General features: G+C 43.4%; 4 protein-coding genes across 4 annotated transcripts, besides 9 other annotated features; 2 read left to right on the top strand and 2 right to left on the bottom strand.

The window, feature by feature from the left end:
• Positions 1–695: 695 nt before the first annotated feature.
• Positions 696–4,594, top strand: PVX_117915 (hypothetical protein, conserved). Its single transcript, XM_001615826.1, has 11 exons — positions 696–1,027; positions 1,191–1,232; positions 1,354–1,493; positions 1,834–1,899; positions 2,128–2,168; positions 2,342–2,463; positions 2,682–2,744; positions 2,841–2,875; positions 3,009–3,072; positions 3,226–3,290; positions 3,448–4,594. The coding sequence occupies exons 3-11, from the start codon at positions 1,394–1,396 to the stop codon at positions 3,474–3,476; spliced, it is 585 nt and encodes a 194-aa protein (XP_001615876.1). The 5' UTR covers positions 696–1,027; positions 1,191–1,232; positions 1,354–1,393; the 3' UTR covers positions 3,477–4,594.
• Positions 1,636–1,658: a microsatellite.
• Positions 1,881–1,907: a microsatellite.
• A 504-nt stretch (positions 4,595–5,098) lies between the features above and the next one.
• Positions 5,099–5,139: a microsatellite.
• A 95-nt stretch (positions 5,140–5,234) lies between these two features.
• PVX_117910 (hypothetical protein, conserved) lies at positions 5,235–9,014 on the top strand (the record flags this gene model as incomplete). Its single annotated transcript, XM_001615825.1, has 1 exon — positions 5,235–9,014. One exon carries the CDS (start codon positions 5,235–5,237, stop codon positions 9,012–9,014), a length of 3,780 nt encoding a protein of 1,259 aa, XP_001615875.1.
• Positions 6,835–6,869: a microsatellite.
• Positions 9,015–9,453: 439 nt separating the features above from the next.
• On the bottom strand, positions 9,454–10,427 carry PVX_117905 (hypothetical protein, conserved). Its single transcript, XM_001615824.1, has one exon. The coding sequence runs from the start codon at positions 10,160–10,162 to the stop codon at positions 9,680–9,682; it is 483 nt and encodes a 160-aa protein (XP_001615874.1). The 5' UTR covers positions 10,163–10,427; the 3' UTR covers positions 9,454–9,679.
• Positions 10,428–11,389: 962 nt separating this feature from the next.
• PVX_117900 (PA14 domain containing protein) lies at positions 11,390–14,429 on the bottom strand (the record flags this gene model as incomplete). The annotated part of the gene is made up of 2 exons (XM_001615823.1): positions 14,052–14,429; positions 11,390–13,891 (listed from the first exon to the last, which is right to left on the bottom strand). Exons 1-2 carry the CDS (start codon positions 14,136–14,138, stop codon positions 11,390–11,392), a joined length of 2,589 nt encoding a protein of 862 aa, XP_001615873.1. The 5' UTR covers positions 14,139–14,429.
• Positions 12,599–12,633: a microsatellite.
• Positions 12,634–12,656: a microsatellite.
• Positions 13,535–13,557: a microsatellite.
• Positions 14,411–14,449: a microsatellite.
• A 154-nt stretch (positions 14,450–14,603) lies between these two features.
• Positions 14,604–14,636: a microsatellite.
• Between the last annotated feature and the right edge of the window lie 28 nt (positions 14,637–14,664).

The following is a 14,664-nucleotide window of genomic DNA, read 5'->3' as shown; positions in this document are numbered from 1 at the left end:
AAGCGGAGGTGCAGTTGCATATATGCACAGCCTATTTTGTCACGTGCTTCTCTCCTTGCAGATGCGTATATGTTGGTGCCCATAGGTCCCTATGCGAAGTAGCTGCTTTCCCTTTGGGCACTTCGCACAATGTGGCAAAATAGCATGCATCTCTTGCTTAGCAGGGGTTAAAAGAAATTTGGGAATAGTAAAGAAGGGAAAAAAAAAAAAAAAAAATATATCATCCCATCTTCAAAAAATAAATGGCGTCTTAATTTATCACTCCACTCTTTTGCCAAGACAGTATGAGAGCACGTTCGCAATAATGGCAAACGTTTAAGCCTGATTAAACGGAAAAGTGCACCGCGTGCGTATGTCGCACGTGGAAGTGCAAATGTATGTGCGCATACAAACGATGCAACTGCAACTGCGACCACAACTGCTAGTGTTCCTTTTTTTTTTTTACATGCTTGCTCCAGCAAAAATGCACAAACCTGTGTGACGCGCTTTTACCACTCCCAGGGAACTACATAAAAGGGTGAGAACAAACTGGCAAAAGGATAAGAAATGTGCAATTTTAATAATACTCCGCGCGCACATGTTGAAGCCATTTCGCACGGATTAACCTTCTCATCAGCATGCCGCAAATGAAGCGGCGAAAATGCGGTACCACATCGCACTTGGAAATGTTTTTTTTTTTTTTTTTTTTTTAAATTCGAGCAAACCCAGCGAGTGTTCATTTTGCGCAAAAAATGAATCGAACAATTGGCCGCCATTTCGCGGTGACCAAAATTACCTTCGCGAAAAAGGAAAAGAAATTTCCAGATTTTCAGATACGCCAATTTTACACCCCTTCCGAAATAGGCCTGCCAGGTAGCACAACTTTCTTACCACTCACTTTACAACGAAGAGGAGAGGAACATACCATCCCGTGAACGCCTTTCCTGGGGTTGCGGAAATACGAAAAAGAGAATTAACGCAAAATTGGGGCATAGCGAGAAAACGTATCTCAACTGTAATGTTCGAGCAAGGGGATTCCTCGAAGGAGGTGAAACTCGTGAAAAAAAAAAAAAAAAAATAATAAAACAAAGCACAGTAGGAATGGCCAATGTGTTGCATATATGCGCATAGGTACACATACACATATACAGTGCGTATATGTGCACACATGTGAGGTGGCATAAGCTGACCCTCGTTACCCACCCCCGCAGGCGCAAAGCAAAAGTGGAGACGAATTGTCAGAAGAAGATCTCGTAAATAAGAATAAAAAAAAAACAATCAATTTTGTGTTACTCTCCCGATTGTGTAACTATGCACAGGGGTAGAGACGAACTGTTCCGAATTACTCCCCGCGTTTTTTGCCCCACCATGTAGATCCCAAGCTTCCAGGACATCTGGGACAGTCTGGACAAATATGATGAGGAGTACACCCCCTCAAGTGAAATTCAGAAGTATCACAATTCTTTGCAGAAGAGCCTCTACAACATTCTGTTTTCCATTAAATATTTTCGTAAGTTTGGCAACAGGCGTTAATATGCAAATTAGATTTTTCTTTTCTGTGATGTGTTAACAGTTTAGACCATTTTGACCCCCGTTTATTCCCCGTTTATTCCCCGTTTATTCCCCGTTTACCCCTTTTTATGCTTAAAAATAACACCCATGTGCGTATGCCCCATCGTTCAGGGTCAGGTAAACGCATTTTATAAATCGAGAGGAGACCATGTGGGGTTCGTCCAATTGGGGGGCATCTTTTACCCAATCCTTCATTTCTTTTTGCTGCCACTTACCCGTATGTACTGCGCTTGGTAAAGGAAGTCCTGACCACATTTCCCTTTTGCATTTCCGAACATCCAGACGAGTTAAACATTGATGCGCAGTTTTTGAAGCTCGTGAACAGATACGTGAAGTTTAAATTGCAAGGTAGGACAGGATGAGGCAAATTGTTGTAAAAGGAAAAAAAAAAAAAAAAAAAAAGAGGAATAACAAATCCCATTTTTACTCACCTTGGCAGCTTAATTTGTGTAGCAAAACGAAACACTGCGTAGTTTTGAGTGCCTACCTGGTGTCTCCATCTTCGTTTCCACCCCTGCTGATGATAATATAAATTTGTATGCCCCTCATTGTGGTACGCACTCTGCAAATGTTCAGGAAATCAAACGGACGAAAAGGACATATCCAGATTAGCAAGGGTACCAATGCGGGAAAATGGAAAAAAAAGGAGACTACAAAATGACTACAAAAAGACATCATCTTCTTCTCATTTATGGCTCCCTATAGCGCAATGTGAATCTCATTATTACACAGATTGACCCAATTCCCTCTGCTGCTAACCCCTTTTTTTTTTTTTTCCTACCATTCCCAGTTTCACCTAAAAAACCAGAAAGATGACGATGAGGACGAACTGGTCGTGGATGAAGAAGTGGGGGTCTTCCCCACCAAATGCCCCATTTCGCAAATGCCTTTTGAAAAACCAGTGACGCAACGGTAAGAATGTGCCATTCGGAAGGTCTCACCTTTTTATGTTATGAAGTATACACCACAGAGTCATTGTGTGTGCCACTCCTTCCGAAAAATACATTTCCATTTATAAAGGGCACTTAACAGTGCAGCTCCACGGACGTAGTAAAGTTCCATAAAAATAATCACCGTTTTGTGGTGCCATAATTTATTTGCTTCACTTTGTATAATCACCCACATTTTAGGTTTAGCAAAAATAGGAAGGCCTGCGTGCACACGTTTGAGAAAGCGTTCATACTCCGATTGATGTAAGTCGAATTGGTTAGAAGTGGGGAGAAGAAAAGGAGTGCATTAGGACGCATGCCAACTGTTTTTTTGTTTTTTATTTTATTCTCATTTTTTAGGCAAAATAAAGACACGATCGAATGCCCCATAGCAGGTTTTTATATTCCCTTTCGTTTGCATATATCTGCATCCGTCATGCCAGAGCGCAGTTTACAACAGATTGTTTCCTCGCTTCTCATTTTTTTTGTGTGTATCCAACCCGCATGTACAAACTTCTTCCCTTTCAGCTTGCAAAAAGAAGGTCTACAAAAATAGCCTGCACCCTGACTACGAATTTTTGCATCATGCAAGGTTTGACGCGAGCGACTTGGCGCGTTCGAAAATTTGAGTTGCATCAGCGTTGTGCCGTTGTGGGGAAAACCAGGAAATGGGTTCAGCTGTGCAGGCAAAAATGCGTACGTGATGCATATATGCATGTTTGTGTGTTTTATTTCCCCCCTGTAGGTACAAAAAATTCCGAGACAACATTGCGGAGGCGAAGGAATACTTCGTCAATCTGAGGAACGACGGTTCGGCAAAAGAAAGAAAAAATCGCGAAAAAGAAAAGGGCCTTCCGCTTCTTGAGGGAGCCGGATGCACGCATGTGTGGCGCATTCTAAATACCGCATGTTACCGCATAGTACATACCGCATATCACCCGTTTCACCTTATTGTTCCCCTTTTAAGAGAGCAAAGGATTCGACTTCGTTGAGTGAGGCAGGTTCAAACTCTGGAGCAGCACAGGAGAACCTTCTTTTGCAATTTCCACGTCGGTGGGGAATTCTTTTTATTTCGTTTTTTTTTTTTCGGAGTGCACCACTTCTTCGTTACTTTGCGTAAGTACCCTTACAGTGCAACTCTTCTTTTTCCCGACGCGGTTACCCTGCTTTAATTTTGATGAGCGCGCCGTTCCGCATGACGTCGTGAAGGCGCCATTAAAGTCGTGTTCTTCTTTTACCACTTTAAAAACAAACAAATGTGTGCAAAAGGTACGTGGGGATACACATATATATTTTTATTCATAGCAAAACTGCCTACATGTTTGGGGTGCAGACGATGAAGTCGACCAATGTGCACACCATGTAGCGTCTTTCCTCAAAAAAAAAAAGTTTTATAGAAGCCATCTTTTTTTTTTTGTGTGTTCCCCCCAACCTGGCGAAATTAGAGAATACCATTCCGTATTATACCTCAGACATTTTGCTCGTTCTTTTTTATTTACCCTAACGGGGGTATGTTCTCATTTGGATGTTCAACTACGTGTCGTCCACTCGGCAAACAGTTTTGCGTTCCCAATTTTGCTATTCCTTCTGTGTGTCCAAGGGGGGTAGAGCAAAAAGGCGCTTCAAAATGGTGCCGGCATATGTCTACACATTTGTGCCCAATTCATGATGGCAAAATTGGGGTACACACGTGGTACGTCTCTCATTTTGCTTCTCCCTTGGCCGAACGCGGAAAGGGATGCACCTGTGGAGGACATTCGCCAAGTGGCATTCAACCCCGTCAATGCGATGTAACCTCAGCAAGTAGGTGTGTCGTGCCGTTCGCTGCCTTTCCTATTAACCGCTTCGACGGTTAACTGGTCAGATAAGAACTTGAAGAAATTCATTTTAAAAAAAAATCTTGCTACGTAAAATTGGCGAAGTAGGGAGGGTAAAATAACGAGCGAGTGTTTCATATAACGCATGTAGCACTACGCATGAATTATTATTTTTTTGTCAAGCAGCGTTATCCATTTTTTTTTGCATCGTTCCTTGGGTACATTCTTCAATCGGGGCGGAAACGAATGGAGAAAATTCCCCCCAAGGTGACTCAACCTAGTGTTTCCTCAATGTACATGAGATTACCTCACACGTGCTGCACGGAAAGTATTGCGAGCTAAGTGACCCGCCAGCATAAAGCAGCCCTAACACAATGGCATATCTGCGCGTGAAATTCCCAAACGGTAGCACTAAAGCGCGTAGCAGTGAATTGGTGAAAGGAACTGCCTAAAGCACAGAGAGGCTTTTTATTATTATTTTTTTTTTTTTAGTTTTTTTTTTTTTATTACTTTTTTTTTTTTTACCCTTTGGCTAACTTATACATAGTCTAAATTTGAGGAGCCACAAAGAGGAAGTTCTCATGAGTAATTTCCAAATTTTTGAGAAGAGCAATTTCTTGGAACCAATTTTAGCAGCACGGGGGGATACACAGAATATTTTTTTAGCCATTTTTCCGAACTGCTTCTTTGGCGAATATGGGACTGCTGGCCCTTTCTCAGCTAGGACTGGCTCGCAGCGTAGAAGGATAAGCACAAAGGCGATAGGCTTAAAAGCGCAAACTGGTTAGCAGTGAGCTTAACGTATTATACGCCACATATGTATGCCGCTTCATTCGGCACGTTAGCCTTCCTAAACGCATAGTTCCTTTTGCTCCTTTTTAACACCTCCGCACGGAGTCTGCGTCTCCTTCTCCCGAATTTGCGCCCCTTCCCCAAAATGAGCTGCATGAATTATGCGCGTCGCTTATCGAAAAACGAAAACAAAGGGCCGTTGGGCGAAAAGGAATATTTTGAAGATTCTGAGGAAGAAAAAAGGAAAATAAAAAAACTGATTGAAAAGATAAGAACCAGTGAGCACATCGTCGTTCATGCTGGTGCAGGCATATCCACCAGCTCAGGGCTACAGGATTTTAGGGGCCCCACGGGAATATGGACAAACGAGTTCCTGAGCGATGCGAGTCACAGGAGGAAGAGGCAATTGGAGAAGCGGCGCAAGGGGAGGGAGGAAGGAAGCGAGGTGAAGGAGGAAGCGAAGCCACAGAAGGGGGAAACCCATGACGTGAAAACCTATGAAGTGAAAACCCATGATGTGAAAACCCATGATGTGAAGACCCCCCTCCCAAATGATTGCCAAAACGCGAAGGCGAAGAAGATACGAAGAAGCTTACACGGAAAATGCGAGCACTCGGATGACCCCGGCCAGCATAGCTCTGTCAACAGAACGGAGGATTCGCCATCCGATTTTGTCAAAAGGGAGAGGCCTGAGCGTTTGTGCGAAGGCAACACAGTCGAATTACACGCGGAGAAAGCGGATGATTGTCCAGAGGGCCACTCCATGGACACAAAAATAACGCATGGACAGCATCAAGGTTATGCGGACTTTCAAGAAAAGGAACAGTTAAATGGTCACAACGGGGGAGCACATGTCGAAGCAGACAGAGGGTCGATCGGTACCAATGGGGATAACTGTTCTGTGCAGGAAAAACAGAAAAGTGAAAATTTCGACATGCCCCCCGTGAGCAGCAGATTGGGAAAGGAGGAACGAAGAAGCCATGTGCGTGTAAAAAAGGAAAACGGAACTGAGGGGGAGGCATCTAACGGAGATGCACCTGAGGGGGACGCAGCCGAGGGAGGGGCACCTAACGGAGATGCCGCTTTGACAACGCAGAGCCCCCGCCCAAACGAACACTACGTCATTTTTGGAAATAGAAAAAAAAAAGTCATCGACCTGCACCTAGCGCTGCCAACCAAAACGCACATCATGATAAAGGAGCTGATGAACAGGAACATCATAAAATTTCTAATCACGCAAAATATAGATTCACTACACTATAGGTGCGGCACGAAATTTTCGAAAATTTCAGAAATACATGGGAATATATTCATCGAAAGATGCGATTTTTGTGGTAGGAGATATTTGAGAGATTTCGTTATATCTACGATTAGCTTTCAACCCACGGGGGCACTATGCTTTTTATGTTCCTTCCCCCCGATAGGTGTATGTACAGATGTTTTATTAGACTGGAATAATGCGTACGAAGATTTCTTTCACTTAAACTCCATCAGACATTCTCAGATGGCTGATTTTCACTTCTGCCTGGGGTCCAGCTTTTACATTGTCCCAGCTAGCTATTATCCATCCAAAAAAAAATTTGCAAATGAAAAGTCCTTCAGCTGTTTGATTAATTATCAAAAGTCTTCCCTTTCGAAAGAAGTCGATTTAAGTTTGCATTCCAATGTGAACAACATTTCAGACGTCATCATAAAAGAATTTTCCCTCGAACCGCTCTGCGTTAGAAGCGCATTGATTGTCGTGGTCAGGTGCCAAGTAATTCACTTTGATTTAACTTTCGACAAATTGATTACCGTAAGTAACGTCATCCAAGATGACCACTGTGTTGATCTACCCAAGGGAGAAAATTCCAGCGACTTGTCTTTCCGAATTGTCAAAAAGGATGAGCATGATTCCGGGGAGGAGTACCCCGGGGGGCAAACGCACCTCAGTAAGGGGGAAAATTGCTTAACTCATGATGGGGTGAAGCAGTTAAAGGAGGGTAAAAATCCGTCCGCACATTTGCACACACATTTGCACACACATTTGCACACACATCTGAATCATTCCGATGGTGACTCGCAAAACACGCATAGTGACAGGAGCCAATTTAAGGAACAACTCTTTCTAATCAAATGCTCGATGATTAAAAACGTGAGCACCAACGAACCAGTTGGCGAGACACACAAATTGGCAGTAACCTTGATAGATAAGACCACCGGCATTTGGCTAGTAAGCACAAATTTTTCCTGCCTATTAGAAATCGAATTATGGTACAACTCCTTCGTTTTGCTAAAATTAAATTATGATGAAAACTGCCCCTTCGTGGAGCTAAATGCATGGAGTGTGAACGTGGCTTACACGTATGGTGACGACATTGATGATGTGGACTACGTCAACAGGGGTGCTCCAAACTGTAGAAATTTCGATTTGCACAAAAATAAGTACGTGGATGGCCCCACTCCGCAGATTTGCACCTCCCAAAATGGTGTTCACGTGAAGGACAAAGTGAGTGGCGAGCCTAACCAGAGGGAGGTCAACCTTTCAAACGATCACAAGGACCGTAGCGAACGTGATAACGCACTGCATCCGTTACCCATTTCGGAAATATTGCCCGAACATGTATACGTGGGTTACAATCCAAACAATGTCAAACCGCAGTCTGCAGTTGAGCAGCTAGCCATTTTGACCAACGCGAGCAACCTCTCCAAGAATAGCAACTACGCGTTTTTTGAACTTCCCAACGCGCTCAAACTGCTATACAATTTGTTCTGCCTCGTAAACAAGTCGGAAAGGGCAGGCGAAACAGAAAAAGAAAGGCAAAATGAAGAAGTAAAAAGGGGGAAAGAACCCAGTGGAGACACAATAGAAACGTTCGTGAAAAACCTCCACTCGCCAAAAAATGTCAATTTATACACGACCGATTTTATTAACTCCTTTACGCAGAAGGAGAACATGGCGTACCAGAGCCACTACACCTTCAGGGAAAGGAAAAAAAGAAACTTGAGCGACTTCAATTTGTGCTCCTCCTCTGATGAAAACAAGGAAAAAAAAATGTTCGTTTTTTATAACCTCTACATGAACGAAAGCAGTGATGTGTATAATGTCTCAATTGGGAGGGACCTAATCCGGAAACACTCTTTTGGTTGTTCGCTACTTAGTAGTTACTCCCCAAAGAGTGCCTCAAAAGGGAATCATTACATTTCCCCGGCAAGGAAAGAAACGCAAGAAGCGAACAAATCGAATGACAGCAGTTATGTAAGAAGCACCAGCAAAATTGAAAGTGACCCATTACACGAAATGCACCACTTAAAAATGGCAACCCCACAGGATGGGGAAAATTGTGATGAATGCGAAAACGTGGAGGAGGACAGCTATAGCAAAGACAGAGCCTCACTCAGTCAAGGGAGTGAACCCATCCTGAGCAACAGCCCGAAAGCACAGTTCGAAATGCCTCAGACGGAAAAGGCTACGAAGAATTATAACACTGCCGAGAAGGAACAATTAAGTAACGACTCCAATACAAATGGTTTTAAAGAGGACCCCAAATCGGATGAAGCCAGCGCTAGTCACCTACAGGAGGGGGAAAATCACGCAAGCGCCACAAAAAAAAAGTCAGATGATTTTAACAACCATTCTTCGGAACTTTTATTCTGCCCAATTATGCTCATAAATAGCAAACACCAACTTGGCGAATTGGTGTCCAAAATACCCAAGTATATTAAACCCCAGAGGAGGTACACTCCTTATAAGAAGCTCAGTAGGGATAAAAAGAACTCCAATACTCTTCAGAAATGTAGAAGTGAAATTTGGAAGGGGAAATACAACGAGATGGTTTGCCATATGGAGCAAGAGCACGCTATCGATTTTGTTCTCTTCCGGGAGCTCTGCTACTTCCCCCTGTGGCTTTTGAATTATGTAAACGACTTGTTTGAGTGCCTTTGAGAGGGGGAAGTGCGCACCGCAGGCGAATAGCACGTACCATTTTTTTGGACCATTTTTTCCACGTTTTTTTTTTGCACATTTTTTCCACGTTTTTTTTTTGCCATTTTGTGCCTACTTTGCTAGGCCTTTCCGTAAACGCTGGGCGAACTCTCCGTTCGTTTGCCCATTTTCCCCTTTTTTGTGTTCAAACGATACCTCCAATTCGTCAGTAATGTAAGTTTGTTGAAGGTCTGTCCATGTTTGCTATGCCCTTGTCGTGCTAAACCGCGCTTCCCTTTGAAGCCATCGCGCCGATAAAAAAAAAAAAAAGTGTCAGGTGCGATACTGCACATGTGTTAAGTACAGCCTCGCGCTTGCGTAGCTAAATAAGCGCGATTTGTTCTTATGGTCAGGATGTGTATCCCATTGGGGAAAGCTCCCATAGGCGCTCACCACAATAGTGGGCACATTTTCACTCGTCACAAAAAAAAAGAAAAAAAAGAAACACAAAATATGCGTTTCGTGGCATCAAATAAGCGATGCCAAATGTAAACAGCATACACATGGGGGAAAGGTCAAGCCGTGCCCGGCCCACCAAACCTCGAACATATGCGCGTGGAACAGGAGCGGTGACTTGAACCATCGCAAATAAGCAAACAATTTAAAATGAAAAAAAAGGAAACCCCTCAGTCGGAGTCATCCATGACGTCCAGTTTGTCCATGGCCTGCTGTAAGAGGTGACCATAATTCGCGTCATCCCCATTTTGATTAAAATTTAACGTCGTGTTAGAATTTCCCACATTTTCGTCCTGCTGCTCATTTGTATAGTTATCGTCAAAGGCGTCTTCCCCCCTGCGATTTTTGCCTTCATTTATTTTCCTCTTAATTAGCTCGATTATAGCTTTATCCGTTTTTTTCGACAGCACATTTAATTTCTTTTGCAAATCTCTCTTCAAATCAGCGTTGATATTTTTGGCGTCAATTCGGTCCAGAACATTCCCTTGAAATGCATTTTTCACTTGTTCCTCAAATTCTTCGTTTAATTTCGCTTCGAATTCTTCCGTATCTGGACAAGGCACGCAGGATTTCTTCAGCTCCTTGTTGACGGGAATGTAATTGTAAAATTTTAAATCTCTGTAGTCCTTCGCCCCCATTTTGCGTTCGCCCATCAGCTGTACGCGTCAGTTATATGCGTTAGCGTGTATGCGTCAGCGTGTTTGCGAAAACGCTTTTACAACGACGCTCTTACGACAGCACGAAGAGGCATACCCCTCTTTTTCCTCTTTGTGGTCTCCTTCTGCGTTACCTCACTGGCTCCGCGTTCCCTCATTTTACCAAAAAGAAGGAAAATCGCCTCGCGCAAATAGCCCACTTAAAACTGTTTTGCAAAAGGGTACGATCATCCGTATTGTTGCGAATGTACGTACTCGCACTGGAATTTTTTTTGGCACAAGTTTCTTTTGGCATGCACTACGGCAGCAGCATTCCAAATTTAACGCTCCATTTTTGGAAGGCCCGTTACATTTACCCTCGTGCCCATTTGAAATGGCCCCCAAGGTATATATCTTTCCCGAGCTTTATTAAATCAACATTTTTACATAAAAATTAAGTGAAGCAGTTTTTATGTTCCCTTGTGCGAACCCTAATTGTTGACGCAACGTGGGGATCCAAATTTTTTCACTAAAGTGCGCTCTTCTCAGAATAATGCGCTTAAAAGGGAGAAGTGGAGAAAATCGCAGTTGGGGCCCTCCCGTTCCGTGAGACCATTTGTACCGCTTAGGTAGCTACCCACTGGTTCGCTCATCAATGTAGCCAATCCTGTTTTACAAAAGGTGGTACAATTCGAAGGGGGTGAACGCGGCAGAGTTAGGGAAATAACCAAATGCGCGACAAACGGGGAAAAGCAGACATACAGGCAGCTCCGAGCGCCAAGTCAGGCATAAAGTATATGCCCGCCTGCCGCTACTCCCCCATGTGCTCCTTCATGCTGAACGTTTCACCTGTTGTGCATTAATTCGAGAAAAAAAAGAGACATTAGGTAAATGCACGCCATCACAATGCTCACTGCCAAATGGGGTAGGAACAACCGTGGGAGAAACACCCGTGCGCAGACTGCTCACACGAATGAGGTCTTCTTCGGGCGAATTAGTTCTTCCCGCCAGTGGGTAACAGCAAAAATGCTGTGAACAAAAAAACTTATCAACAGGTGTGCCGCGCTGAGGAAAAAGTTATTCATATGGGTGGGACAAATCGCTATTTTAGCAATTTGCAAAAGGGTGCAAACAAAGTGGCCAAACGGAAGGGCAAAAAAAAAAAAAAAAAAAAAAAAGAATACAAAAGGTATCAAAAAAAAAAAAAAAGCTCCTTTTTCAAGGCTCCCAACGTGCGCTGCCAAATCACTTGTGAAGGAACAGAAGCTGCACAGACTGCACTACAGTGTTCGTGTCAGTGGAGATCTGAAGTGTTTTACTGTCCGAGATGCTAATATCAGAGGCAACTTTGGTGTACTGCCTAGGCTTTAAAAACATGTTACTTATGTAAACATCCCCATTAATTGTGATGGAATTTAGCTCTTGCCTTCCGCTTGGAGATCCTATTTCGATGGCCATGTAGTACGTTCCTTGGTGCGGTAAATCAATTGACCACGTATTAGAGGTATCACACGCATCTTTGCTATTTCTGCATTCCAAAGGAAGGAAAGAAATTCCCGCATGTGAGGGGTCCTTCTTATCCCAAAATTCCGATTCCACGGGGGTGGGTAACCTATCCCAGCCATATTTGAAAAATCCATGCTGATCCTTTTTCAGCCCATTATCAATTAGCCAATTTAACGGTTTGGATGACGTGCTATCATTTTTGCTGCTAAAAAAGATGTTAATTTCGCGCTGATCTTTCTGTTCATTTTGTTGCTCATTTTTGGGGTCTACGCAAGGGATACCATAGAAGGCAACATTTCCACCACTCTGTCGTTTGGGATCGCTCACTTTGGATATGACCACCTTGGCGCTTTTCGCCTTCACTGGGGTGCTCAGCTTGTAGTGGTGGTGTCCCGGGAAGATGGCAAAAACTTCAGGTGTTTTAACATTTGGAAAGTACAAAGTTAGTTCTGTGATCGGGTTCTCCATAGAAGAGAGAGTCCTAAAAGTGAAGGAGTGGATGTCTATCTCGTATTTGAAGTTCACACTTAGGTACTGCCCTAACGATTTATCAGCTGCCGTTTTCCACGTTTCGTATTCTTTGTCCTGGTTATTTCCACTGAACCCAGCACTGCAATCAAATTTGGGGGACTCATATGATGAGGCGTAACAAGAATTAAAGTGCCGCGAATTTGTGAGTGAAACTGTCTGGATGTACCCCCTACAACTATTGGAGGAATGCAATTCACGTGGCTCCAAAAATATTAGAAAGGGAGTCGGTTTGAGAAAATTTATGAGCACATCTCCGCTGGGATATTCTGAAGAGTAAATATTATATGTGCTCTGCTCCGAAGCATTTGTCGCGTTTTCTTCCTCCACCTGATAAATTGACAAAGTCTCCTTTGTACCTTCAAAAGCTCTCTTCGTTACGTCATTCAGTGGGATTTCCTTCACTTCCTTTGGTATGGCCACAAAGACGACGCTATGCGTGTTGACCCTAAAATTTACGCTGCTTATACTACTGTTGTGAAGAGTAGAACGTATACATTTTGATTTTTCAAAAATGGCTGGGATGTCAGCCACCACAAATTTTGTCGTGTCGTTAAAGGCGTGCACTCCATTCTGGAGAAATATTATTTCGTATTCTTCCCCCCTCAGCTGACTAATTCGTAAAGGGGTTGTCACATTTCCCTGGAAAAAATAATTGCTTGGAATGATTTCCTCCATTATGTGGTCTGATTTCCAGGAGAGTATTATGTGGACCATATCGGGGTGTTCATATTTGATAGTACTGAGGTGGAAATATTCTACGCGGAATTTATATTTCTTTCCTCCAAGTAGACCCAATTTTTCAGAGCTGACCTTAGACACCTTGGCATTTATTTTATCGATGGGAAGCATAGATATGGGTCTCATTTCTTCTGAATCCTCTTCCTTAGGATAAGGCATGCTATCTACAAGGATGGGGGAGTCGTCTAAAAATAGCCTCACCCCACAGTCATGCTCTACGGTAATGATATAATTCCCCGTTTGCGGAATTTTTAGGTATCCATCCCACCTTACAGAAAAATGCTGGTACGGAATATTCTCTACTGGGATACCAGTGTCCCACACAAAATTTATATACTTGTCACTTTGGATGGAGACAGGGTACCCTGAGAAATAGGCATTATCGTAATAGCTTCCAATTAACCCATCTGCTTTTTCTTCAATACTGTAGGCTTTTAATATTGAGCAATTCCTTTTGTCCTCCAGAAAGGGCTTCCTATTCTTCTCTACCTCATCTGCTAGTTCATACATTTTTGTTTCAGAGTCCCCGATGGACGATGCCTGGAGCAGCAGTTTGTTTATGTTTCTACTGGAGTTTTTAGCAATGTCATTAATTTCTTCAATTTTTTTCTTCACCATTTCGGAGGTGCTTCCACATATTCCCTCGTACTTCTCATATATGCCTTCCAATTTGTTTTTCTCTCCTTCCAGTTTTGTGACAGCACTGCTCAGTTCATTCGCCTTTGCTAAGTAAAACGTCCTAGCTTTTGACCTGACAACATCGTAGTTGACTACCCCTTTGCAGTAATCCCAGTCTCTGTTCCCCTTCCCTACGAGCTGCACTTCCACGTAACACCACTCTCTGCCCGTTATTCCGTTTGGGTCCGTTGCCTTGGTGCAGTCCGTGTACGTCTGGTCGTCTTGCACAAACGCCGCGGCGCACAGGCGTCCGTCGACTGTTTTTCTGTGCTGCTGGCGGTACTCCGTCAGTTTCTGAGAGGTGTGTGTACGGAGGTGTAGAAGTACGCAAAAATGTGTGCACGTATGAGTACACTCATGTGTGTGTTGAACTGGTGAAGGGCCACCATTTCGCAGGGGGGGCTCACAGAATTGGCCGCACCCTTTCGCGCTGGCGTCTGCCCGCTCACCGCACCTTCAAATTCTCCTTGTCATAGTTCTGGGAGTAGCTCTGGCCTAGGAGAAGTGCCAAAATGAGCAGCGCCAGGTGAAAAAATTCCATGCTGTCCCTGCGTCTTTTTCGAAAATTGGACAACCAAATGGTTGGCGAAATTGCTGCCAATTTTTTGACAAACGTGAGCAGCCAAATGGGCTCCCTACAAAACGCGCGAAAAGCAAATTACAATTTTGTCAGACAAATGCCGCAATGCGTGAGCTGTAGAGGAAATTTCGAGTTGCAGGATGCGGGGCGTTAACAACAAAAATGAGACATTCCTACGAACACATGTAGGTGTAGGCTTGTATGCATGTATATATACACATATGACTAACGAATAATCTACACAACAACGTCGGAGATGATTAGCGGCTGAGCTTACACTGATTTGCAAAAAGGAGGTTAGCCATTCGGGCGAAGAATGGAGATGTTATGACCTTTTCCGCGTATAGCACTTTTTTTTTTTTTTTTTTTTTTCAAACTTGATCAAATGGCAATCGGTCAGGAGTTTTTTTTTTTTTTTTTTTTTGCACACTTTTCAAAAACGTAGCAATTGCGTGTGAAGGACAGTGCCGACATTTGTGCAATCCCG

This window comes from Plasmodium vivax, chromosome 12, assembly GCF_000002415.2.
Source record: "Plasmodium vivax chromosome 12, whole genome shotgun sequence".
Classification (NCBI taxonomy): domain Eukaryota; phylum Apicomplexa; class Aconoidasida; order Haemosporida; family Plasmodiidae; genus Plasmodium; species Plasmodium vivax.
Note: the sequence above shows the minus strand (reverse complement) of the source record. Positions and strands in the feature narration are given on the sequence as shown.